Source organism: Falco punctatus, assembly GCF_963210335.1.
Source record: "Falco punctatus genome assembly, chromosome: 1".
Classification (NCBI taxonomy): domain Eukaryota; kingdom Metazoa; phylum Chordata; class Aves; order Falconiformes; family Falconidae; genus Falco; species Falco punctatus.
Window position 1 is genome coordinate 37,431,062 of NC_137580.1, and position 27,572 is coordinate 37,458,633.

A 27,572-nucleotide genomic window follows, 5' to 3' on the forward strand; every position below is an offset into this window, starting at 1 on the left:
ATGAATTATGCAGGGTTTTATCCGTTTAATGTGTATGTTGACTTCATATCTTTCTAGTTTCTTAATCAAGATGCCAGGCAAGATAGAGTATATGCCCTGTGAGGCTTCATTAATCACACGTATAATTTCATCAAAAAGATATTACAATACCTAAAAAGTTTTAATTCTGAGAGTTCCAGCACATCACTCAAAGTGACGTCCCTCATGATAACACAGCTATCCTCAGAGCATTCTTGATGGGTTTTATGAGTTGGCTGGTTGTTGTATAGGGGCACTTGGGCATATACATTATGCATCAGCTTGTCCTTGTTTTGCTTAATCTGTCAACACACCAATTGATAAGCATTCACAATCATTTGCTGCATCGTTTTTAGTGATTCAGAATTAGGAAATGCTTTTTTCTAAACTCCTATAATGTTATGATTCCTCTTCTTTTAAGAAAAAAAAAACTTAAAAAGGTTATAAGGAGTGATTTTAACACTAGGAGAAAGTGACTGTTCTTACTAAGATGTAGTGATTTTATGTCAATAAAGGCACAAGCCTAAAGCCACTTATGTGTTATTGGTTATAGCACTGATGCATAGAAAAACATGTAATATCTGTTTTAATACAGGAACTTGAATAATTTTGTTTTCAGTAGCTTGATATCATGCCAGCTTTTTTGTCTGTTTTTATTCTTCTGTTCATCCTGACCTTTTTAAATAAATGCCTTCCTTTCTAGGCTAGGTAGACAAAAAGATACATGCCAGAGGCCGTCCACACTGCATAGCCACTTCACAGCTCAGGGTTCTCTATGGCTTGCTGTTTTTTTCCCTAGTAAACCCACTTATTTATGCAGCTTGAGCTGTTTTCCGCATGAGAATATCGCATGGGGTCTTGGAAGTTTATTCAGAAAACGACACGTTAACCAAAGCAAGTTGGTTTGTGATAAATGATATATAAATGTATAATTTATGATAAATACAGGAAAATAGTGACACAGGGTAAGACCCAAGATCCATCTGCTCCATGAACCTGTGACCCACAGTAAATGCTCTGGGGGGAGTGTAGCGAGGGGGTGAGTCTGCAGCGGTGCTTCTGTGCTTCAGCAAACCACGCTCCTGCCTCTGGCTATTTGCAGCACGGGGACTTCCTGAAGGTGACCTAAGCTCTTATCTTCTGCTACCTCTGCTGCTCTTTTGGTTAACTGCATTTGCTATATTAAAATGCATGGTTTGCAAATGACTCAGTTTGATAAGCAACTGTGTTAAGCCCTTATAAATGATTCTTCTTTGCAATGTCACTGTTTGTGTCTTCTATGAATTTTATGAAGTGAAATTTTGCGTATCATCTAGTTTCTGCCTCATCAAGTAAAAAAAATAGATTGCTGTATAACTGCGGTGGAAACATTTTACAGAATAGTCCTTGTTTATAGATACCTGCAGTTTCTCCATTAGCAAGCTCTTTATCTATTCATTGAGAGGATTCATTGTTTTTTATAGTAATATGAATGCTTCATAGAGGCAAATTATACTCTGCTGACTCTCCTGTCTTGACCACCTAGGCCTATATGTAATCCCACTGAAATCTATTGACTAATGAGATTTTTTTTTGCATAATTATGCTACTGTTTTTTAATTTGTTATTGACTGCATTATATCATTGTTTATGATTTTACCTTATGACAATTTTGCATTATGACAAGTAGGCTCTTGCTATCTTAATCATTTTGCATGTTCTTTGTTTAAGCAAGAGCATTATGGTTACTCTGGAACTTGCTCAGCTCTGAGATGAGTTAAAGGTTAGCAGGAATGGTTCAGAGAGCTCCCGGGCACAAAGATCCCCTTTCTGAAATGTAAAGCTCACAGTCCTAGCAGCTGCAGGTTAACGTCCTCTCTAACCACTAATGGGAAAGAGAATAATTAGTTTTTCTCTAAATGCAGGTCAAAATATTTATTGCACACTTTTCTGCATCATTAAAGAAAATCATATCCTTATAAGCTAATAGCACATTTATAGTATTTGGAGATTGTCTCTTTCTTGATGTGTTTAAGGAGTAGCTTTTATTCTTTAATAATTTACAGAATAAGTCTTTATTGTCCTTAAACATGTTGACTGTTACTGTGTGCTGGTGCCTTTTTTCCACCATTTTGCATGCATTTTCTTGCCCATAGCTTTTACTCATTATTATCGCATCTCAAGGTTTCCTTGGGTTCATTCCCTACTTCTCTGCAAACTGACCACTGTTAAAGTAGTTGTCTCCATAGCTGTAGGATTGTAGGGCTTTGCTACTCCATAAGCCATTCTTTATACGCATTCTCGTGGTTTTTTTCTTCCCACTTAAAGAGTAAGGTTGGATCCAAGTTTTGCTGGTTTCTTACATTAGAAAGGAGATGGAGACTTATCTATAGTATTCTTTAACCAGTGGCTTAGATGTCACCTCTCATTTACACTTTTTTAGACTTGGCTATTATTTGATGGGTTTGCATAAGTGGAACATTTAGGCACATAGGATAATATGCAACTGCAGAGTGTCACCAGCACTCACAAGTCACTCAATATGGCAAAGTTTTCTTTCTGTCCTTACCTTTCTCATTTCTGAAAAATGTACGTCTTCTTGCATTGAGCAAAACGTACATCACTGTTAGCAACTAGCTCTGACAGTTGGTAAGTTCTGTGTTATTGAGCAATAAGTTAATGTCATATCAGCTGCTAGAACTAACAGTTTTCACTCATGCACACCAAATTACAATGTAATCCCTTAAGCTAGGCTCTCTGTCAGTTCACTTGCTGCTTAAATGAAGATGTGATTTTACCATAGCAACCAGTTAGACTATTATGCAGAATTCTTCAGTTATCCAACCTCATCACAGCGAAGTGTAACTGGTGTAGGCTGTGAGAGAGGTGGGCAGTGTGCACTGTGTGTCAAATATTGTGCAGAGAAATGCATATAAATCGTACGGATAAGACACCACAATTACGAAGACATGAAATTCATTCACTTGATAAAGAGCATAGCTGATGAGGGATCCATTTTACTAAAGCAGTTTAAAATAAGCATAGTGCTGTACAGTGCCAGCAACAGCAGAATTCATTCAAATTCAGGAAAACTGCATCTTTTTCAGAATCAAGGCTCATGGATCTCTCTGAAACCAATGCAAATCAAATACCCAGCTCTTCTAGATTTCTTACTGCCAGATGGGTTTTGTTTCCTTGTTTGAGAAAACACTGGGGGCTTGCAGAGTTCAGTTGCATGAAGCTTCATCTCAAAAAATATAGACAGACAAATATTTTCCCAGATCCAGTGAAGTAATTTATTAAACTCTCCTGTAAATTGTAAAGCTCCAGAAGAGACTCTGATTAAAGTGGTGTCTAAGAGTTTTTCATTTTCCAGTGAAAATATATCAGGTTACTAGTCAAAACAGGATAGCTACACATATGTACATGATCTGTATCTGTATCTATAACATTTTCACCAGTTCTGAAATGTTGGCCTCAGTTTTGAAATTCAATCTGTGATCACTCTGTCTTGCCTTCACTGACAGGCATCCTAGAAACACAGAGTTTTTTTCTGATGATCAATCAAGTAGAAATGTGTTTCTTGCTCTTTTCAAGACTTGCAGAAATGTTCTGGGGGCTGTAGGAAATATAGTAGCTTGTCTGCTTGGTGAACATAAAGGAGTTATTTGTCTCAGCTCAACATACCACACAAATTACAGGAATGCATACTGGCTTGGGTTCTAACCAGAGCCCAACTGCGTAAATCCAGGGTGGCTTCAAGCTTTTACTAAGCCTGCTGGGGATTTACACAGCTGTAGGAAGAAAGAATTTATTCTAGTTCATATTGAGAAGGTGTGTGCAATTATACAAACACTTTTCTGGGCACAAATAGACTTGTAAGGTTCCATACTGCTGTTATTATCAAGATCAAGATACAGTTTTGAAGCATTTTCTATAACCCTAGAAACAGCACCAAGTGCTTTGTTGCAGATATGCTCAGATTTAGTGAAGAGCAGATTCTAGGCAGGATCTCATGATGAAGGAAGAAAATCAGGTTTTTTAACAGGAAAGTGCTGAATCTTGTGCTTAAGATGTATGCATTGACAGGAAAGGGGGGGACGCGCACAAACATCACCTTTAAGGTGTGAGGATGGGTGCATGTGAAGACACTGCCTCTAAACCTTTGAGCCGAACTATGAGGTGCTCACCTGGGGCTCGGGGCTGAGTGGTTTCCTCTGTTTTGTACATGCAAGGCACAGGAAGGGCACAAGACCTGACAGCACACCCCTCTTGTTTGCTTCGTCTCTGCTTCCTATTTCACAGAAATGGTCAACTTTTCTTAAACACTGGGGGGAAATCTCTAGAGCAGCACCAGCTGAGCCTCCTGTGCAGAGGTATGTAGTGGTGCTGCTGGGTGAAAGGGTGGGCATTTGAAAGGAAACGTAAAAAAAAGAGGCAGGGAGAAATGTATCCTGACCACGCAGTCTGTTCATGTGCCTAAGGGATCTGTAGTCCTCCAGGACACTGCATCCAGGAGCCGGGAACTGAGGGGCCCTTATCTTTCCTTTCCTTCCTCGTGCAGGCTGTTGCCTGCAACACTGGCAGCACCACCAAGCTGTTCCAACAAACCTCTGCCTTGTTTGGCACAACCCTGTGACACGTGGAGCACAGCCACCTCTGTGCACAGCGTTCCTAGCATCTCCAGCCAGCTCTGGGATTCAAAGCCGGTGTTTGGCCAAAAACACTTTCTGTTGGAGTTCCTGACATTACAGAATGTTTAAATCTTGCAGCACTCCCATGTTCTTGAATAGTATGAGATAAACTGCTGGGCAGCCTTACCACTGCATTCATAGAGGCTTTTGTCCGTGCAGAGAGCTAAGCTCGGGTGTTAGATACTCTGAAGGATAAAGGCTGGTTTTCCACCATCCACAAAGTAAAATTTCTGTATGTACAATATTTTCTCGCAGCATTGTGCTGGCCTTTTTTTGGATGTGACAGCTACTTATCTCATACTGGGCATCGAGGAGTGGGGAATGTGTTCTCCTCAGGGTGCTTGGGTATAATCACTTGGACACTGCAGAAGTAGGAGGAGGAGTTCAAAGTGTTGCTGTCCGCCAGCTGCTGGAGATCACTTCTCTGCTGGAGACTGGTGCCACGCACCCGCACCGTACCGAGGGATCATGCGACAGCATACAGCTCATCCGTGGGCTAGGCATGGATTAACATGTTACTGTTAACATTTTTAACGGCTCCACTTGCATCTGTAAGAGGGTATCTGCCATGCATTTTGTTTAATTTAACCATTTTGTGTTCTGACTAAACATTTTCCCTTGTCTTTGTGTGTGTTTATCTTAGAGCACGGACAACAATTGCTTTGGCAAAAGCTGTAGCAGTCTTAATTCATTACTGTCTGCTATGTCTTGGGTTGCTTTCAGGTGAATGGTAGAGTCTCACTCATTGCTCTTATTTGTTGATTTTTCCTGTTCAGGTGCAGATGGATAACAGGATATTTAATACCCATGTTCAGAAGCCATGAATTCCAGAAAATTACTCTCAGAAACACGGAGAACGTTTCCTGCTACTAAAGTACACTGCCAGCAGCCAGCACGGATTCTCATTGTGGATGTCACTTCACCATCCCAGACCAACACTTGTTCGGTACTCTCCGAAGCTCTAGAAAACACACTCTGCTTGGCCTGTGCTTTGACAGGCACCTGCCGTGTTCCCCTGCTGAGCCTCTACGTGGTGCAGAACCAGCAGGAGTGTCTGCTTCCCTTCACGGTATGTGCGGAATTATGTCTCTTGGGATCTGACAAACACGAATGAAATGCATTGTTGCAGTTCAGTAAAGAAAGTTACAGTTTACTACAAATGCATCTCTAAAATTAACCCTTCTCAAAGAGCAGTTTCATAGACTTCATGGAAGAGGTGAATTTTGTGAAAGAACGGTGTTTAAAAGGGGTGTCATATATTTGATCTGTGAAGTTGCTGATGTGCATAAATTAGGGTTTTTGCTGTTCCCTTCTAAAACATCTGTTGTACCTCTCCCTTTCATATGCTACCATCTGCGCTATCTGTACTGCTTCTCTGTTGTAATTATCAAATGCAGCTCTACAGCTATAATAATTTGGGTGGTGAAGCGCTCTGTATACCTGTTGATTACACAAATATTACCATTTTGGGAGAGGTTCCAGACATTTAAGGGGAAAGGATCAGAATTCAAAAAATTGTTGCCAAATTTGAGAAATATCCTGGAATCACAGAATCATTTACGTTGGAAAAGACTCTTAAGACCATCAAGTCCAGCCATGAACCTAACACTGCCAAGTCCGCCACTAAACCATGTCCCTAAGTGCCACACCTATATGGCTTTTAAGTACAGAGCTCTAAGTCAGTGACAACAAGTATTTCACTCATCTAGGGATCTGCAGTGGAATAAATGTAGGTGGAGAATTACTAGCAGCTCTACAATAAAAGTTTGGGATTACACAGCATCATAAAGTTCACAGGAATCTATGACGGCATACTATTATAAGTAGTCATACTGAGCACTCTCATTTACACTGCATTAGTGTAAACACACAGTATTAATCCTTCCACTTTATTCAGCAATGGTGAAAACATTTTGAAATATTCTGTTAAGTTTTCACATCTCAGGAAAGGTAGCGGCAACTGCGGAAAAAAAATCGGAGGTCAACAGTGATTTGCAAATGTGATCTGCAAGAAGACTGCGGCTAATGGTAGTGTTTATTTTGTAGACCAGGTTATAGATAATGTGACAAGGATAACTAAAGGGATACCAAAGAAACATTTTCTGGAGATACTGTGAAGTCACTGTCATTAGGGGCTTTAAGAACAGATACTTGTCTTGTTTCCTAGGAGAAATTTACATGTAATTCATCCTGTCATGTCACTGTAGGATGGACTAGGTAATCTGTTTCACAGCAGGTTCCAGGCCTGTTTTCTGTGATTGTGTCTTATGTCCAAGTTAATTTGTAAATGTCTGGGGCCAAATACCTGCTTTTATATCTGTTAGGTATGCACTGACACTGATCCAATGTGTGCTGGCTGACAGCAATCTGAGCTCTCATTTGGTGATTAATCACGGGCCACCAGTGTGCAGCTGCACTTTCACACGGTCCCTCTACTTGCTCCATCATATGAAACATCTGCTTATGATAGGCTGTCTTTTTTATTTAAACAGCAATTCCTTATTTTGATAATCACAGTTTTTAAAGACAAAGGAACCCTTAGGTCACTGTTTGGCTTCCTTCATATTACAGGCTATTATATTTCATTAAAGTACCCATATATCATTAAAGCACTTCCTCCAGAAAGACATCTAGTTTTGATCTGAAGATATTACAAGGTGGAGAATCAAGTACTTCTGTTGATAATTTCTTCCAGTGGTTAATCATTGTCATTGTGAAACTTGCACCTGGTTTCTGACTTGCATTTACTGACTTAAGCTTCCAGGGTTTTCTTAATATATTTCCTCTTTTGGCTAGATTGAAGAACCTCGATTTTATACTTTCTTCCTCTAAACATAAGCAGGTCCCTTCTCAATCTTCTAGCTGGTAACTGGAAGAGAACAAAGTGTAAAACTTAGCTGCAAGGCATTTTTACAGGCCTTTTCATAACTTCCAAGCCTTCTATGTATTCACTCTTCGTGGTTTTCGGATGCTGCATTCCAATGCTGGACTCAGCCATGCTGTACAGGGAGCTAAAAAGTACCTCCTTCTCCCGTGTGCCTGACTGGTCGTCACATCAGCTCTTCTGGCATAATATTGTGTCTCTCTGGGACTTGTCCAAGACAGCAAAGTTCATGCTCAAAGACTTGAGCCAGTAGCACATACCCAGTGGACAGGCACGACTTTAGTGTGAGTCCCCACTCCTCCCCAGCTTTGCTTGGGTGTTCTGCCTAGTGAGCCGTCTCTTTATTTTAGACATCTGCTGTTGTACTGAAGGCTGTTTCCAGAACTGTTCTTTTTCTATTAGGAACAGTAAAGCATAGCAAGATTACTGTCTTCCTCAACGGACCTAATTTCACTAACAGCGATATCTGACTCTGCAGCTTCCGGAATCACAAGCATTTTTACATCTCTATCTGACAAATATCTGTTCTCTTTCAGCCTTTTTCAGAAATACCTTGGGCTGCCTTGCTTTTCCTGTGCTCCTAAATTTGCCCCTATGTCTCAATAGGGCATGCTGTTTATCACATTGACTTTCTGATCTAGCTGGAAATAAACTCGATACTTCTCAGTGAGGAACCAAGATAGACTATATTAAAGCTTGCTTATTAGACAAATAATGTGAAGTCAGGAAAGCCCCAGGACTGAAAATAGAAATTGGGAGAGCACATGGGGGAAGCGTCATGTACGGTCACCCTTTTCTTAGTCTTTCCTGGGCACTTGTTTATGGTCTCTGATCCTGCTGGTCTCCCCTATTGGCCTAACTCTTAACAGCTCCAAAGGGCTTCCCTGGAAAGGGCAATAGGGTGCCAAAGAAAAGGAAACTAGGAAGAAAGTAAATAACCGTGGAGGACAACAGATGGTGACAAGAGGGGAAGTGGGTCTTCAAGGGTCAGAAAATGTTGATGTGGGACTGAGTAAGGACTCTGAGCAGAGAGCCTCCAGCTGATGGGCCCTCTTCCTACTGGTCTTCCCTTGGGATGGGCAGCCATCCCCCACAGCTCCCAGACCTTCCCTGACAAAAAGGACTGAAAAATAAACAAGGGAGAAAGATGTGAGCTACAGAGACTAGCAAATGAAGAAAGTGGATGAGGGTACAACACATGGAAAGAGCCAGATGGTGCAGTGAGCACAGTGTCTGCCCTGGCTCTTGGCAGCTTTCACCTCTCATTTTGGTAGCTTCTCTCTGGAAGCGATGGGGTGTTGCAGATTAAAATGTTTTGCCAGACGCTGCAAAGTGTGATGTTAGGAATTCTGGGAGTGGCGTAATGAAAGAGCAGGGTCACATGGGAAGAGAGATGTCAAGGCCACTGGCACTGAGCTGGGTGTCAAGTGCGCCGAAGACCGGTGCAGTCAGAAAGAGTTAAACGCCACAGTTTGTGCTTGGAAGTTTAACTTATGTCCAAAGCACATTCCAGAGTTAAAGCTGCAGATTGCGTACACTCGCAATCTAAGTTAGCGTTTAAAGTAGCTGTGCATAGACAAGAGAAAACGTAATTTTGCTGGTGCCAGTTCCGACGGACAAGTACTTAACTGGACTTCAGGCTGCCCTGCAGCCCGTGCTGACCCCTGCTCTGCCGCGGTCAGGATCAATACTTGACTTGAGACAGCTGGCTTGCATCTGCGTGAGCTGCAGCTGCCTCCTGGGGTTTGCAGGGCAGGCATCTGGACTGCAGACAGTCTTTCTGTAGCACTTGGAAGAGGCTCCTGGCTACATCAGCTTGGTGCATTTATTGAAGGTTGCTAACCTCACAGAATTGACATAGTGGGCCAGACACTTCTTGCGCTGTAAGTACAAAGTGTGGTGTCTTTCCTGAAGACTGCTCTCTTCACTATTCTGAGGTGAGGTTTGAACCATCCCAGCTTTCTTCCACACCGTATTTACAGAACCATCAGAGCTGTTTGTGAACGCAGTCCTGAGACCCCTGGTTCATAACTTAGTCACATTGAAAGACCATGCTGTAAACCGTGGCTGCTCAGGGGAGGTTCAGTGGGTCTGAGCTCCAAGCACCTGAAGTGAACAAGTCATATGTTCATCTATTGCCTCTTATGTGAGGAAGGTGACCTCTGGCAGCAGTGTCTTATATTGCTTCAGAGAGATTTGGTAGAGTTCGCTAACAATCTCTCCTATAGCCAGAATTTGCCACTTTACCTGCTGGGTATGTCTCAGTCCTTCAAGTTCTTCTTGAAGCTCAGGTGAGCTGACATCTGTGTGAATGCTAGCTGAGATGCTCCACACACCTTTGAATTCTGGGTGCTCCCTAGCATTGTCATGTCTATGCTAAGGCCAGGTCATGGCAGGGTCATAGATACCAGGTAGCCTCAACTAATACGGGGTGGAGAAGGAGTATGAGAGTGGTCTACCATGATCCTTGCCAGCCTGGTTCATGTTCAGACTGCCTTCTATGGATTTAGGTGACCACTGCAAAGTGACGCCAAGTTCAGGGAAGTGCTGGGTAACATACGTGATACAAGGGTTCAGCAGCCCTGGACTGCAAGCAATCTAAGTCACCACAGCTGTCAGTGAGAACATGGCCCAGTACCCTCCACCAAGCCATGAGACTGACACAGAGCGTCGTAGTGCAGCACAATGGGTTAATAATCTGTGCATTTATAATCTTCATCTTGCCATCATAAGTCAGACCAGCTGTCCTCAGGGCAGCCGTTTTACAGTGGTAGCTGTTGTCTGGAGGAATAAAACATGTTTATAAATGACAGCTATAGAATCATTTTTTCTTTCTCATGCTTGCTGTGGTAGCCCATCTTTGAAGCAGGAGGGTTCATAGACCTTCTATCAGTATTTGCCTTTTTGATAATCTTTACTGTGGTGTATGTCCTAGAAGAGCAGTATAAAAGCATAAGAAATGCCCTCCTGAGTCAGCCCAGCTGTCTGTCAGTCCAGGCTCTAAAGCAAGGGGTGTTCTGTGGGAGTGCCCCAGCCCAGACGCTTTGTGCAGTTCTTTCTCCTCGCGCTGCCCTAGCCCCACAGCTGGTGTATTAAGAATGATAGAGGATACATTTGAGGCTGTTCCTCTTGGTATCTGCTCCTGGACCTATAACCCCCTTTCTGAACCCACTGCCAACAGTGTGACTCCAACCCCTTCTGAACGCAGGTTCCAGAGATCTGTAGCTCCAGGAGTAAAGGCGTACTGACACGGCAGGGGTGGCTGTGGCCTGGGGATGTCACACCACCTCAGTGCTGCTTACATCTCAAGTTCTGCCTCTGTGTTATGCAGGGCCAGAGGAGAGGGGCATGCCAGACCACTGCATTTTGGCTAGCAGCAGGCGACAGATAGACAGCTGAAAACTTGAGGAGTGATCATGCGTGTTGTCAACATAACAATCAGCTGTTTTTGATTCATATCACTGTTCACTGCTTTATGACTTGGCTCCTGCACCTAGTCTTACCTCAGTGCTATGAATGCAAAAACTTCCTTTCATATGATGGAAAAATATTTCATATTATCAGTTTGATGTTTCCAGCCTTTCAATTTCATTGAATTCTGTTTTGCAGCAAGTGAAAGAAAACTTTGCACGAATTCAAGCTTGCATTTCAGAGCTCCGTTCACTACCAAGAGAGGGCTGTTTCCCACAGCGGGGACATGGAGTGGTACAAGCTGTGCAGGATGGATTGCAGCAGTTCAAACAATACAGCAGACACACAGCAGCAGGAAGCTCAACAAATAGTTCTGTTGAGGTAAGAAAATGTTGGGAAGGTCGTGGGAGCCATCCACCAGACTTGCCACTTAACAAGCACATGAAGACAATAGTCTGTGTGGTAGCTAACAACCATGGGAGGGAGAGAGGAATTAAGAAAATAAATCCTCCAAAAAACCCCATGTGGCAATCTCTGAATGCTCATGGAAGCTAGACAAATTCAGGTTTGACTTGCTTATGGACACTGACTTACTTTACAGTATAGAAAAAATAATTTCATTTCCAGGCATTTAATTTTGGATGGTTTATTGGATTTATTTTGATTACTTTCATGGAAGAACTGTGTCAAAGGCAAAGATATTCACAGTACTTACGGATGTGATTTTCCTTGAAGCCTACAGTGACATTTTGCAATTATAGTGCCTGGAACTTTCACTGATACAGTAGGATGTTTGTACAAAGGTCCTCATTGTGCCTGAAAGCATGTCCACAATTCATCGCAGGTGAACCCATACAGACAAAAGAAACACATTTCATCTTGAGAATAGTTGGTGTGGTTGCAAAGGACAGGGTTTTCAAACAATCACTTTTCGGGGAAAAAGAAGTTATGGTCAGTATTTGGAGTAATAAGAGGGTTTGTTTATAATTGGTATTTTTCTTTACTCAGTGGTAGCTTGGGAGTTCCACAGGGCTCCTACTCCGCAAATTGTAGTAGGGGTCCCTTACAATACATCATTGGCAACAGCTGGGTGAAATAACTGAAGTCTAGAAAGACCATTGCAAGCTGTGTACAACAGACGGCCCCTGAAACTCAGGAAGCCTCGTGTCTGTTCTTGGCATGCATCCCTACGCTGGGTGAATGGAAAAAGGATGATCTCTGACACCTTTGTGGCAGACACAGAAAAAACGGGGCAATCCAGTTGCTTTGCCCATGGCCCAGAGAATTAGGGGAGAACTGTGCCTGCTGTAATCCCGATGCAGCAGCACTTTGTCCCCGCTCCTTGCACTTTGCAAGGCCCCGAATAAGGTGCAGCTGCCAGTGCATTAAGAGCTCTCTCTCACTTCCCACTTTTTGAATCATGCTTTATAAATATGTACCTCTCATGTTCCACCTACGCTCACGTAATTTAGGAAGTTTCATAAAATACAATCTAAAAGCAAGTTCTACAGCTAAATAAGCATTCTTGCATCATGAAAGGTTATTTCTGTTCATCCCAGCTCTAGGCTATGTGTTAGTCTACATTCCTTGCCACAGCAGTTCCCAAACTTCCTTCTAAGGAGGAAAGCCCTGGGAATTGGGAGTAAAATGCTTTGAAACACCACATGCAAATACTTCCTTGCTGCTGAGGCTTTGTGAAGTTTGAGATTGGCTGTTGACAGTTTGCCAGGAGAGAGTAGAAAGGGCAGCAACTTCAGCTAAACAAGTCTTGTTGGACAGGCTGGTGACATGAGTTGGTTTGTCTGGGATTTGTCAGATACCACAGACAACAGTCACCCTTGCCAGCTCTGGTCTTCCCTCTGAGTTGCTCCACACTAACTATATTTCATTCCCTGTTTCCACTGCCTCACTTCTCTTTGAGCTATTTGTGACAGGCATCAAGTGTTTCTTCAAAGAATGCATGCCTTATAAAGCAGAGGGAAAGAAAAATTAAGAGTAGCTTTTCTGTGGCTTCATTAGTGGATACAATTTATAGTGATCCTATTTAATTTGAAAAATATCATAAAACTAGAGAGAGAATTCAAAAAACAAAAAGATCTGAAGCATTATAGTACACTTGATTTTAGCACAGGTACTGGAGAAGTTACTAAGAGCTTCCAAAAGGCAGCACATCATACCTGCCTGTCTTGAGGAAACTTTAGCTCAAGTTTAATTCTGTGGAGAATGTAAAGGATAAAGGACTTATCTCCAAGCTGGCAATCCTTCCCATTCTGCATGCTGCATAAATGTGACCTGCAGATGAATTCAGTCTTCTGCAAATCCCAACAAAAGGAGTTTCATAGACCTAAATGGGATCTAACGGGTGGCCTTGGCCTTTAGCTTAAAAGTAAATAAGCACCATCAGATCACTAAGGAGCCAGGAAATGAGCAGAAGAGCACCTATAATTCTCAGATCTTTGATGAAAAATAAAAGCAGGTGATTACAGAAAGGCAGAGGGGTATTTCACCTTTACAAAAGGCTATGTTTCTAGAATAAAAAAAAAAGGCAGCTTTCTGCTTCAGATACTTCAGTGATTGAAATTTTGGTTTCATCACAAGCATTTACATTTTTATGCAAAGCTGGATTTTTATTTGTTTCCTTTTCTCAGAAGGCATTTGAGTGTTTTTGCTCAGATATGGTAACTTTTAAAGAAGGGGGGTGTGTGTGTGTGGAGTGTACCTGCTTGGAAGTAAAGCCTGGATAACTTAAGCCAGTTAAAATAGGCATTTTTAAATTCAACTGTATTAGGTAGACCACATGTGGTGACCAAGTACTTAACACTTCCCACAAGCATTTTCTATTCACTGTGAAGAGAAGTAGCAATTCTGTTTCTGTGATACTTTAAAGCATTAGTGGAACATGGCACAGGTTTGCCCTAAGAGCTGGTAGATGCCCCATCCCTGGAAACATTCAAGGCCAGGTTGGACTGGGCTCTGAGCAACCTGGTCAAGTGGAAGTTGTCCCTGCTCATTCATTGCAGGAGGGTTGGACTAGATGATCCTTCAAGGTCCCGTCCAACCCAAAGCATTTTGTGATTAGAAAACATTAGGAGAGGTATTTGTGCATTGAACTATAAGGCACAAGCAAGGCAAAATAAGCCCTACTTCATCAAATTTTTGTAATTCTCTAGTTCCATCTCTTTTTCAATGGGGTGAATGTCAGGTTCTACCAATACAATTTCTTCCTTCTGTTTCAAGAGCCTCATACCTTAGTTAAGTGCTCTCATAAATCAGTTGATTCCAGTTAAGATTTAATGTAAGACTTATCTGAAGTGTTTGTTATTCATCAATATTTAATGCTTTGTATGTTGTTGTGGTGCATTAAAGCACCACAAAGCTTTCCACATGTTTCCATCCATGTGGAAGAGACTATTCCGGAGCTGCATGCTGGGAACATGCAGCCACTGCTGTGGGCAGCGGAACAGCCTGGCACATGCCTGCTTCAGCTCAGTGGGAAGGGGCAGGAAAGACAGGGCAGGACTATGAAGGGCAGCAGGGTGAAAAAACATAGTATATTAGAAGCTGTCGATGAAGTACACTTACATGTGAGCTAGCAGAAAGGCAAGTGCATAGGGAGCCATTGTGGTGGTATTTAGAAGTACAGTTTCTCTAGCGTGAGACCACGATAGCCAGTATTTATAGCACATGAGCACCACTGGTAATTTGCTTGTGCAAATGAGATGCGGTCTTCAGGCAAATTTCCTAACAGTTAAACAGCAAAGAGGCAAGAATATTCCTAGCTGACTAGTAAGCGCAGGAGGCAGACTTTGTTACAACTTGCAATCATTTAAAAAACAAGTATCTGTTAAAGGTGTTGAAAATGCTTACTCCTTTGAGATCCTGACTTCAGAGCAGAAAAACCACCAGCGTCAGTGAAGCTAAACCTCAGCAGCAGCTACCAGGGCAGGAAGTGTGGTTGATCTGCAATAGGATGAAAAGCATTTTTCCAGTCACCAGTAGCCTGTTTTTTGTCAGATTAGGAAGTGTAATGGCATTAAGGGATTATATCTAGAAAGTGTGGTAAAACGAAAGGAAGTCACAGTAGCTACCTCAATTTTTGTATGTGGTAAAATACTTCTCCTGGTCTCTGACCAGCACGTGCTAGTGTGACTCAAGTGGTGAAAAGGATAAATTGGAGGTGATAGGCTACAGGTGTAATGCAGCTATGGGTTTGGTGAAATAAAGGTGCATCAGCATAGCAAATGCTCTGTCTATAGCACTGCAAAAGGTAATTATATATTTTAGACAGTTCAGCTACCCGCAGTTCAAGAACAGTCCCTCTTAGCCTTTTTCATTGGTTCCTAAAAGGAGCCCATAATAATTTCTTCATTCCCAGTAACTCAGGGGCAGACACTAGGTCTGAGTTTGGTTGGAGAGGTATACTCCGTTAGGGAAAACGGGCTTGATCTGACATCAGCAAGGCTGCCACAGGTCCGTGCCCCCAGGCCCAACCAGCTGTGAGGCTGAGAATGTATTCCCAGCAGGCAGATGCATACAGAGCATATGTATATAACACATATATACATGCGTGCTGGTCACGCAGGTCACAGATAACACACTCTGAGCAGTCACACAGACACGCACTGCACCATTGGCTTCAGCCTGCTCCTCTCTCTGGCAGAGCAGGATGGAGATCCACTACCTGTTTTTTACATATATATATATACACACAGAGATCTGTCTCCCTACGTACAGCATGGATGCCTCCAGCAGCTGGGCTCAGACACAGTCTGCCCAGTGGCTGCTCCTGGATCCCCGTCTGCCCAGAGGCTGGCATCTGGGCATCCCCGTCCCCAAGGCTGCAGCCCCACTCCAGCCGCAGCTGCCAGGACTCCCCTGGTCCCTCTGAGGGCCAGCTACTCCACGGTCTCACCCTCGGAGACCCCCGTGCTCCCAGGCCGTTTGCCTGTTCCCCAGCTGGCCCACGCTGAGCTTGGCTAGCGATGGCGGGCTCACTCGCCCTTGCTCCAGCCGCTGCCCCGCAGCCACACGGGCCCCTGCCCCGCAGCTCCAGCCGCTGTGCTGAGACACCCCCACACCCCCCACGCACGGCGGGGAGCCCTGCCCCGGCACAGGGCTGGGAAGGGGGGTGGGAAGGAGCTGGGATGGGCTGTGGCCATCGGGGCCGGGCCTGGCCGGGCGGGCGGACTGACCAGCCAACTGTTCACGCGGGAACCGGCTGCTCGTAGACCCTCACCCCTCAATTTCCCCACGTAGTTCCTTCCCAGACCACCCACCTCCATCCCTGTGGCCACTTGGGTTCCTCCCCTGAACATCCCACCATAAGCCCTGTGCGATCCCAAACCGCTCTCCCCCTGCATCCTGTAGGTGTCCCCTGCCCCTGGGTGGCAGCCCCCACCCCCACCCCCACCCTGGTCAGAAGGGCGTTTGACTCTCCCTGGTGGCCCTCACACCTGGAGAGGGGCTCTCTGGGGACAGCCCAGGCCAAGGCCCCCAGGTGCCCTCCCTCCAAGCCCCTGATGTGGTTGCCCGGTGCCCCTCGGGGCTGGGGCAGGGGGGCTGTGGTGGGCTGAGGGCACTGGCCGGGACAGGGCGTTACCCGGGCTCTTCTGCCTGTCTCTGCATCTCTGCTCTCCTTTGGGGGTGTGCAGGTGAGCTTCCATCACATAGCCTAAAGGTGCTTGTGAAAGTAAGGTTTAGTAGTATAGGAAACACTCTCTATAGCTGTGTAAAAAGATAATAGCATCTTCAGATGGTGCTGCCCCCCCACCCCAGCCCCGCTCCCCATCAAGAACGGTTTCTGTTACCCGTGTTTGTCAGTTCATAAAGGAGATCACAATTACTGCTTCATCCCCAGTACCTCATAGATAAACACTAAGAATAGATCTGGATGGAGGAGGTATACTCCCTGCCCACTGCACTCCTTCCACCACCCCCTCAAAAGCCCCCATCCCTAACCCCTGAACTGGCACTCTGTTGGCATTGTTAATATCTTTGTAGTGGAACTCATTTGTGAAGGCCTACTATTAAGTTTCCCCACATACTCCCTACAGGACACTTGTTAGGAGCCTTACCTAAAGTGCACCTTGTCCTTCGTTTCGGATTATTAACTAGTCCTTCAGAGCAATGCGCAGGTGTACCGAGAAGACTCAGTACTTCACCATTCACCAAGTATCAGGGCAAGGTCAAAACCTGAAAGTTTCTCACCTAACTACCCTCTCAGGGTAGCAGCTGGTGTCAGCTGGCATGTTTCTAGAAACTGTTGCTGATTGTCAGTAATGAAGAAACTCTTTGCAGTCACTCACTCAGCATTACATCAAAACCAGGAGGTGGGAGTCACATCTACCATTGCTCTCTTAATAAACACCTTTACGGTAGGCTATATACTCCTTTTAAGAAAAAGGCAATTCCCATTCAGCCTTCAGGTAAGGCCACATTTAGTCTGCTTGAACTACAGTTGATGCAGGGATGGGAAGCCCCAGGCACAGTCTCTCCCACGCACACAGCCCCACTAGCCCCCAGTGCTAAGCACAGACCACAGCAGCTGTGGATCGTTCCATCTTCTTCCAGCAGTGGCACAGAGTCCGTTGGTGTTCCTGCAGCAAACCTCTCAATTGTTTTGTATTGGCTTAAATGCAAGCCAAAGCTCAAAAAAAAATAAAAAATGCTTTCAGATCTGCTTTTGAATTGATGAGATAACTTTAGGGAGATTTCTCTCCTCTCTCCGTAGTGGGACTTGGCTATTCAAACAGACCGGGCACTGTGACCTGTCAAGAGGGGGTTAGGGTAGAGGCAGCTGTTGCACACTCTGATTTGTGTTTCAGATCACAATTTTGACTAGCCAGTCCAGCAAAGAAATGGTAAAGCAGCTGGAAAAGAAGTTAAAAGAAATAGACCTTGTGAGTTTACGAAGAATACAGGTCATTGAGGTTTTGAAGAGAGACTTTCTGGAGCCTGAGGATGCGGAACAGTGCGTGCCAGCAGAAGAGCCCAGCAGCAATGGTGAGTGTAAGACAGACAGGCTGCTCAGGGAAGTTACTGCATAGAAAAACAGAGTTGATGGAGGTAACACACTCTCAGACACACATATACTGCTGAACATCACCCTGGGCAATTGACAGGCTGATCAGAAGGTCCTCAGTGCAGGCAGAGGCAACCAGAATCCTTGAAGCAGGTAGATGGGGGAGAGGGAAGGAGAGGCAGGCAGAGGGAAAGAGGAGAGGCAGGCAGGCCATTTACAGTTTCAATGATCCCGCAGAGATAACTCCCCTCCTCAACTCAGGATATCCTTTTACAAGATGCTTGATTTCTAGGCAGTTGTTTGCCTTTAGTCCCAGACCATATATTGCACAGTGCTAGGACCAAGCTTTCTCAGACCAAGCCGGGTACTTTGTTGATTAGCTGGTTTTTTGTCTCTGATTATCATTTATTGCTTAGCTGCTGCTTCTTTTCCCAATTCTTAGGGCAGTTTTCCTTGAGCTCTTAAGATTGTGCTTCAGTAACCATTAGCTGCATATTAGCAAGTTCTTTATAGCCCTAGAGCCTCTGTTTTCCAATCCAGGTCTCCATTTTAAAGGCCTTTACTGCTGACACTTCAACTGCCCATCAACAAGACAACCTGGTACAAAGCTCTGGTTCACACAGCAAGTTCTCACAATGAGTTAATAGCACGCTTAAAAACCTGAGTCCTGCTACCTTGCAAAGTTAGTGTGAGACCTGTTAATAGCAATGACAATATTGTTTTTACCGAGTGACAAGCAACGTTGGGTGTTGTTGCCTTGCCTGCCTTTAGCTGTTCTTTCTAGTTGCAGTAGCAAGCTTCTGGTCAAATGGTAGAGTAGGGGCTGGGAATGTTTAGGTGGATCGCAGATTCCCTTTTGTCCTGTCCCTCACACACCTGGCCGCATGCTTCATTAGTGAAAGAGCAAGTACGTCTCAGGCCCTGAATATTATTTTTCCTGACAGTTCTCAGCAGCGATAATTTAAGATGTAGTAATGAGAAATTCAGAAACGGAAATTCCTGTTAGCTCCTGGTTTTGAGCCTTTTTGTTTCAAAGCAAAAGGTGCTGAGCAGACTGTAAATAAACTGGCCAGATGGTGATCAAAAGTTGAGTACCACAGCCATTCAGTGGTGGAAGCCTGTACATTGCGGTGCTGCTGTAACTGCAACTTTCATTTCTGTATTTCGTTTTACCTGACTTTCCAATCTGCTCAGTTATTTCAGCTCTTTCTTGTGGCTGGTAAAATGAATAACTAAACAGCAAGAATTTATGCAGGTTTTCTCCCATCTGCAGCACAGCACTGACTCGGTGCGTCTTGCTGCAGACACTGGCTGCTCTCCCTGCTGCCTCCCATCCCACTCATCTGGTGGCAGACCAAAGCAAACACCAAATTGTATCATCAAGCACTTAGAGGTATGTCTACCCTTTTACTAACCATTAAAAGCTTCCTGCCGTGAAGGGGCAGTCTCCCTCAGTGAGATATATCTGGTTATTCTGGACTCTGAAAACAGAGGCCTCAGGGAGAGTTGCTATCTCTGCAGGTAAAACTGCTTGGCCAGAGGAAGGGAGCGTCTTCTCTTTCTGACCAGCACCCTTACCATTAACACTGGGAACAGTGAGTCCTGAGGAGGAGAATCAAGCTTCTTGCACTCTGACGTGATTTTAGAATTAATTTAGTATGCCAAAACCAAGTTTGGGGTTCTTACAAAAACTGTGGAAGGAACCTCAGCTCCAAGGCTGAGGTACTCTTTTAAAAAAGCACCAATCTTGTCCATATGGGAAGAGGGCAGTCTTTTGGGTGGCTACAAGGGCTGGCTTCTTGAGTGAGGAGGAGTATTGTCAGGACTTTGTGTTGAGCTGGTGCTGCACAGAACCCTGTGGGGAAGCCTTGGAAAACCAGACACCACAGAACAGGGGATGTTGTGTCCGTCTTGGTCACAAGACTGCTTCAGAGCATGCTAAACCCCACTATATTGTTTTTAAAAATGAAGTTGTGTAGTCCTTTCACCCAGTAGATGAAATGAAAACATAAATAAGGACACAAAAGCCATTGGAAGTTCAGATTATGAGTTTCTGTTTTTCTGAGTCTTCTATTTATTTGCTCTCCAAGAGGAGCACGACGGAATGGATAGCACAAATAATTTGCAAAGGGAGCCCAACTGACTTATGAAGAGGATTTTTCACCTGTTGGAGCACCTTTCCTCTGTTTCTGCAACAAAAATTCACTGTATTAGAAAAAAATTACAGTAAAGAACACTGAAGTTGCAAGATCCAGCATGCAGGAAGTGTAAGAATTAGTGCTGTGTTTGACTGCAGCCCGTCCCCCACTACAGAACAAACATTGTGATGCAGCACTTAATTATGAGATTCATCCCACTGTGGATATTTCTTCCATTAGTTTGTTTAGTGGCTGTTTGAAGCTACTTACATTTTTAATATCCAGAGCATTGCTGTGACATTGCATCCTGAATTTATATTTGTAGCACAACGAAAAATCGTCTGTTTTTAAATCCTCTGCCTGAAAAATTCATTTTGTGCCATCTCCATCTCAGCTTATTGGAAGCAAATGACAGCTTCCAATTTATTTTTTCCATTATTATTATATATAGCTCTACCACAGAGCTCAGAGACCTTAAAATGTTGTGAATCTGATTAGCCTGAAAAATTTTAATCTGTTTGCAATGGCTTAGGTAAATTGTTCTCAAAATTTCTTCTGACCTGCTCTAGGGCTTTAGTGTTAGATTGCTAGTCTGAGCTCTTTTCTTGGTTGGTCCTATTCTCCTCTTTTTGAGGTTTTAACAGTTAGAAGCCTCCATGTGTACCAATGGGAGTGGAAATATTTCCTGACTGGGTTTCATGAAAAGTCTTTGTACCATTGTAGGTTTCTGTCTCTTTGCTGTTCCAGCTGCTGGACCTCATGTCTGCTTTGTAAGGACCCGTTAGCTGTGTCCTGCTAGCCAAACTTCCTCGAAGTTCTTTCATCTCACTGTCCCAGATTTTCAGAAGGGATGGTTTAAATCTGGTCCCCAAATCAGGAACTGTCCTGCCCAATGCACCTTTTGACCAGACCACACATTGATTTTTTTCATCCAGCCATGCTGGGTATTACTTTCAAAACAGCCTTCCTGTCGGGCAGGAGTGCTGGTGGGAGGCAGCTGTTACTGGCATCTCTCCCCTTTCTCTTGGATGGACGTTTCTTGTGTGTGAAGGGGCTGAGCACCTCCGTATCTGGCTTCTGACATTCTGCTTCTCCAGAACTCTCTGTTAAAACATACTTAAACTCAATGCTTTGTTTCTCTCCTGACTTAATATCCATGACTCCTCATTTCAAGAAGGAGAGCACGAACATGTTTTCCTAGATCTACCTGTCCTTCATAAATGCATCCACCGTCTATCTGTAACGACCAGCCTGGACCTTGGGTAGACCAGAATGGTCTGTTTGGTGTTTCACCTTTCTTTCCCAGTTAGATTGGATGCATTAATCTTTTCTTTTTTACAGACTGCATGTCATATTTCCTCTGGGAGATAACTCTCTTGGCCATTACTGGAGTAATGGATTTTTGTTCTGTCTTGTAAATACTGATGGACTTTAAGAATGCAACTGAATTTTACTGCCTTCATAACATGGGTATACAGTTTTATTAGATTTCTGAATCAAGCCCCCGGTTTCTGCAGAATCGAGAACCTTTAGAAAGGCATCTAGTTTTAAGGTAAAGAAATAAGGTGGAGAGGTCTGTTACAGATCATCAGCAGCCACCCGTTAGCATGAATGCCAAGTCTGGAAGCAATAGAAATGTGGACTGACTCTTAACAATGAGGAGCTGTAGCTCATGATTATTACTAGATTTTTTTTTTTTCACCCAAGGACCCAAGTTTTGTTACTGGCAGACTCCTTGAAAGGAAAGTAACAGATAATTGCTCAGGTGTAACATCAGTGCAGTCAGGCAGTTCTTTTGCATGCAACAGTAGCGCTGAGTTTTATCCTCTCCAAACCTCATAAACAAGTCTGTCATTTCTTTCACTCTGTGTGGTTACACTATTTGAGGTGACACGAAAGTGAAATTTTAAGCACAGTTTGCAAAAATGTTTACAATATGGGTTAGGTAGTGGTGAACATCATACGAGTATTTAAACCAAACTATTAATTTAGTGACCTTCAAAATGGCACAGACTAAATATATTAAGGGGGGGAAAAAAGAAAAAAACTTACTGGAAATCCCATGCAGGTTGTGGGATTTCCAAGAACGGCAGTTGCTGAAACATGGCATGAGTGAATAGGAAACGAAGCTTTGTCTTTATTACATTTTAATAGCACACAGCATACCTCTTCTAAATGACATTTTGAAAAGCATCACAAAAACTTGCTTTCAAAGTGGAAGAAGCATCACAGCAGCTTCCTACATGAACTGAAAACATTTACTGGACAATCTGCTTCCCTAAAGAAACTTGCAACAGCTAACAAAATTGTTTCAGTAAATATAGCAAGAGATGTTGTATTGCTTGAGAACTACTACCGTGGTGTGATAGGGAAAAACAGTCCCACGCTCTCTGATGCTTATAACACAGTTGTTGTTTTAAGACTTTGATAACAAAACTGAGATTATTGAACATATATACCTATATATAAATGCCATACCGCAGGAAAACAGTTAAATTAAGGATTAAGAAGTTGGGAACTGTGATTCTATGATTGTATGTTTAGATCTTCTGTGATCTTCTAAACATAGAAAATCACTGGAATAAATGCAATATTTTTTTTCCTTTTTTATATATAAGGGTGTTTGGAAGCTCTGAGACTTGGTTAACAATTATGTTTTGGTATTCAGGGCATACTGGAATAAAAGAAGTTGGCAAAATTTCCAGGAGCAACTAAAACTATAATTTTGTGTACTGTATGAGCCGTTGTTATTGAAAGAAACAGTTTTACCTACCTCCCCTCCATTCCATTCTTCCATCAAAACTGCTCGATATCAGGAAACAGGCCTGGGCTCACGCTACCATGGGAAAAGAAACAGTGAGCCTGTTTTCACTTAACTTGCAAATCTGTGCTGTAGGGTCTATCGTCTCTTTTTGTCTTTAAAGAAATCCTGTTGATCTGCTTGATCGACATCAAACCTGTGTTGAGATAACAGCTGTTGGAATTAAATACTTAGCTTTTCTCCATCCTCCTGCCCCAACCCTCTAAGGAATTTTGGAAGTGAAATTTACGCACATAAGACAAATTCTTAGTGAACGTGAGGAAAACACAGTTTGGGGCATGTTTGTGCAGTCGTTCCCTGTCTGTGAAGCAGTTACCTTTGGCAAATGTCATACACAGAAACAGCCTTGTGTAAACTGGGCTTGTTAACTATCTGGTCCAGGCTACAGGTTTCCATTTATGCAAGAAAAAGATACCTATAGTGTTGAATATGCTGCTGAGTGTCATGTTCAAGACACACACTCACATTGGGGAAGGCACAAACAGTCTGGGGGTTTAGACATTAGGGAGGCAGCAGCTGTGACACTTGGCTCAGGCTTTCAGTGGGACGTCACTTGATTATCTTGCCAGATAAAATGGACTTGTATTTCATGATTTCCAGACACTTTAATGGAGAATTCTGTGAGAAGCTTGCATTCTCTTCTTAGACCTCTGTGGAGTATATGGTATTACCCTGTTTCTTTCTTTTGGATCTTCTGTTGGACTGCAAGACCTTCAAGGTTCAGGTATCTCATTGCCTTGCTTGTACTGCAGCTACTGCAGTGAGACCCTAATCCATTGCCAGGGTGCTGCACCATGAATTAATGTTATCTGTGTTATTTTACTGCCACATAGTACTAGACTACGAAGTGCTTCTTCCAATGCCAGGAAGATGCAGAGATGCAAAATCAGCATCCTGAGAAAGCATATGATTTTTCAGCTCACCCAGAAAATTTCCTCTCTCTTTTACCATGGGGAGGGGGAACGCTGTAAAACATTCAATTACAATTTTGTGTGGTACTGAAAGAAGGAAGGCAGGATCAGGATATCCTCTCATAGGCTCATTTCCAGGTTAATGCAGCTAGAAAAGACTCCAATATTTTGAAGCCTCGCAGCTGTCAAGTCTGACAATATCTTTGAACGTACTAAGACCAGCCTGCCATGAATGAAAAGTGCTTGCTGTTTTCTTCACAAGAGCAGCCTCCCTGGGAGAGTGCATTTCCAGACAAAGACCATGTGATGAGCAACAAGGATTGCTTTTTCAAAACTGTAAAGCAGCTCCTCTGTGGCACAGAGAGTAAATCTGCAGTGGTTTTTTATTGATAAAACATTAGGGCTTGCCAGACTGCAGACTGGAGCCAAGATCATGACATAAGTCCCATAAAGAGAGCACAGCATACAGCATTTCTGATGTGTGGGAATAGCGTGTGGGAGTAACTGATAAGATACAGTGGACTGGCTCTAATTGATAACATGAGAATTATTATTATCTCATTCGTGCCCCTACCCCATTACAAACGCATTCAGCATTACCATACCATTTGCTAATGAAGATTTATATTTTTATGTGATATAGATACTGTCCCTATCTATTTCTGGTTTGGGAAAACACAAAACAGGCAGTGAAGATAAAGCACTAATACATTTTTTTATGCATATAATCCATCTTCTGCAAGTCTCAGGAACCTTTTTCTATATGCACTCTGCAGATTGCTGACCAATAAATGGCTCTGCATATCTGCTATCCAGGAATTTTACAACTCATTGCACAATAGGTACCAACATCCCAACCTGTTCTTCCTAAAAATGGACAGCAATGAATGTAGTGAATTTCTTTTTACAATTGCCATGTATTGCAACTTGAGATATATAAGTGGCTACGTATCTATTACAGAAGAGAAACCAAAAAACCAGGAAAACGTTTACTAAGGAAAGGACTAAAACATTTACCAGCCCCAAAACGCTGTCTCTCAAAACACAGATAATTCCCCTTGTCACCTGTGTATAGACTGTTTTTCAAAGTAAATTACATGGATTTCCTGGTGCTTTGTCTTCTGAACTATTAATGCCATCTTCAGTGCACATCCCAGAGACAAACGTTAAGTGTAAAAAAAGTAGGGAGTGCCTCACAGCTGAAACACATTCATCATGGTCTCCAGGTGCATCAGTGCATTCTGCAGGGAAAGGAGAGCAAGACTCACAGCATCAGGGCAGGTGGCTGACAGAGGTAATAGCTCTGTTGATGAAGAGCAGTCTCCAGAGAGAAGCAGGATATTCCTTTCCACCAGAGTATCCTCCAGCATTGTTTTGTGGGGGAGAAACTTATTCCCATAAGCACCAGAGAAGACTGGGGTAAGGAATGTGTTAAGTGTTAAGATACATTTTTAAAAGCTGCTACAAAAGTGAGAGGATAATCAGTTTACTGTACAGATTTGGGAAGAACTAAAAAAAAAAAAAAGGAATGAAATGTCCTTGCAGCCCAGGACACTCAGACTGGACATTAAGAAGAAAAGGCTTTCAGCAGCAAGGACAGTGTGGAGGACCTCCGGTTGTAAGTAGATGTTGATTCCGCTTTGCTGCAGAGGCATGACCTACATGATCTCAGTGCCTTCTTCAAGGCTGGAAGGTGGAGGCAATAAGAAACCATGTCCTCCTGCAATGGATGTACTACAAAAAGTGTGTTTGCAAGTTGCAGCCCATTTGAAGGATTACAGTCATTATATTAGCCCTAGATTATTTGCCCTGTAGAGGGAGATTAATGAATTTCTGCCTTCCCCCCCCACCCCCACCCCTGTCCAGTATAGGAGCAGAAGCATAGTGGCATTTTTTGCAAACTATAAATATTAATGCATAAAGAAAAGATTTCTCATTGCAGGTGGATGTAGCACTGTATTTCAGTCCCCAGCTGGCCTGGTAAACACATTGGGGGAAAAAAAGGCTGTTTCTGCTATGTATTCATCTTCTCAGAATACCTGTTTCACATCTTGGCTGTATGGTGACCCTATGAATGCTGCCAGGCTATCTGTTCCTTCTGTACTTACAAATGGGTGTATTACATGTCTTACACATTTTTCAAATTGTTCATCACATTGTTGGTTTTTTTTTTTCACTTTTACCTATAGATTTTTTTAAATTAAATTACTTAATCTGCTAGACTTTATGCTAGCTTCTCATTTGGATGTACCTTTGAGGTATTTGGGGTGATTTGGGTTCTGGCTTTTTTGCAGGGGTTTAACCTTGTTTGTGACCTTCCTAACTCTGCTGTCCAGCCTGTGCTTCTCCATTCCTAAATGTTGTAGCTAGATCATATACATTTGCTCTGCACCTCCAACGTGGTAGCTTAAGTACTTGCTATGTCTTTGCAAACATTTTGACTTTTTCCTTTTAGTTTCTTTTTAAAAAATCTCTAAACTTTATGCATTTCACTTATTTGAAATAAAATGTAATGGCCCTGGGTAGTTTTGACTGTTGTATCTGCAAGGATGTTCTACTGTGGGATTGCTGTGTTGCCAGCCAGCACTTCCATGGTAACGTGTTGAAGCACTTACTCTGTGTTGATCAGGTCCAGGACAAGTTTTGCTTCTGCTCTTCTCAGGTCTGTGACTAGCTGCTCCTTTAAGCACGTGTTGAGGGTGTTTAGCAATTTAGTCTTGCAGCCATATTGCAAAGGAACATTTATCTTTTCCATCACTACTACAAAATTTCCCTTCACTATAGCAGTTTAGTTTTGCAGTCTCTGATTTCTCATAGCATCATGTGTCCAGTGTCTCTTGTTCAGGGAAAAGGAGGAAATGGTTTAACGTTGTGAGAAGAGTCTCTGAGGACGGTGCTAAGGTGACCACAGCACAGGATGGTTTGCATCAGTCACAACTAGTCCTCTGAAGACAGTAGTAGCCAGTCCACACACCCTTTTGATGAGAAAGGTGTTGGTGTAGCCTGTGGAGCAGCTCACCTTCTAGCAATGTCCTTTTAAGAGGGCTGGCATCACAGTGCTCTGCTGTGGTTTGCATGGTAATGGCTTCTGGAGCACTTCTTCTGTGAAAGCACTTGAGAGGCTAGGAAGGTATAGTGTAGTGGAAAATGCAAAAAGAGTGTTCTTTTCCATGGCTGAAAATATCCGTGCTTTTTCACCTTTTTTTCCTGCAGATGTTGCAATCCTGGGAATGGACATCGATGTGCAAACCATAGAGGACAACGTCATCAGCTTGGAGATGCTGTTTAAAACATGGCTACATGACTATGGCACAGAGAGAGAACACCTCCATCTCCTCCTTCCGTCAGGAGGCTTCAGCCATGCCACTGCACCCAGGACCACCCTAAGTATTTCATTTTCTCTTCCACTCTGCAGGGAGCTCCTACATACCACAACCTTAAAGATTACCCAGGCCTGTCCTATGGGCATGTTCTCTCACGTCCCTCCCCCAAGTAAGGTCTCTGAGTGACTCTGAAAGCTCTCTGAAGTTTCTGTTGTCTCAGGTTGAGAGGGGCTATTTGCTTAGAATACTTCTAGGTTGCTGCTATGTCCTGTGGCTGCTGATGCTAAAATTTGTTTCCATTCTGCAGCCAAAATGAGCCTTGAGGCGTGTGGGAATTTAGAGCTACTTGGTCAAGGTAAAAGGGGCCTTACA

General features: G+C 43.2%; 1 protein-coding gene across 3 annotated transcripts in view; it reads left to right on the forward strand.

The window, feature by feature from the left end:
- The window catches only part of M1AP (meiosis 1 associated protein), a 36,117-nt gene that overhangs the window by 2,652 nt on the left and 5,893 nt on the right, over window positions 1-27,572 (forward strand). For 2 of the 3 annotated variants that reach the window (XM_080372702.1, XM_080372703.1), the window contains exons 2-5: window positions 5,468-5,760; window positions 11,185-11,367; window positions 17,811-17,988; window positions 27,091-27,369. In XM_080372702.1, the coding sequence (XP_080228828.1) occupies window positions 5,512-5,760; window positions 11,185-11,367; window positions 17,811-17,988; window positions 27,091-27,369 (889 nt within the window). In that variant the 5' untranslated portion in view covers window positions 5,468-5,511. The remainder of the gene's footprint in view (window positions 1-5,467; window positions 5,761-11,184; window positions 11,368-17,810; window positions 17,989-27,090; window positions 27,370-27,572) is intronic. The other variant, XM_080372704.1, reaches the window with a different exon arrangement.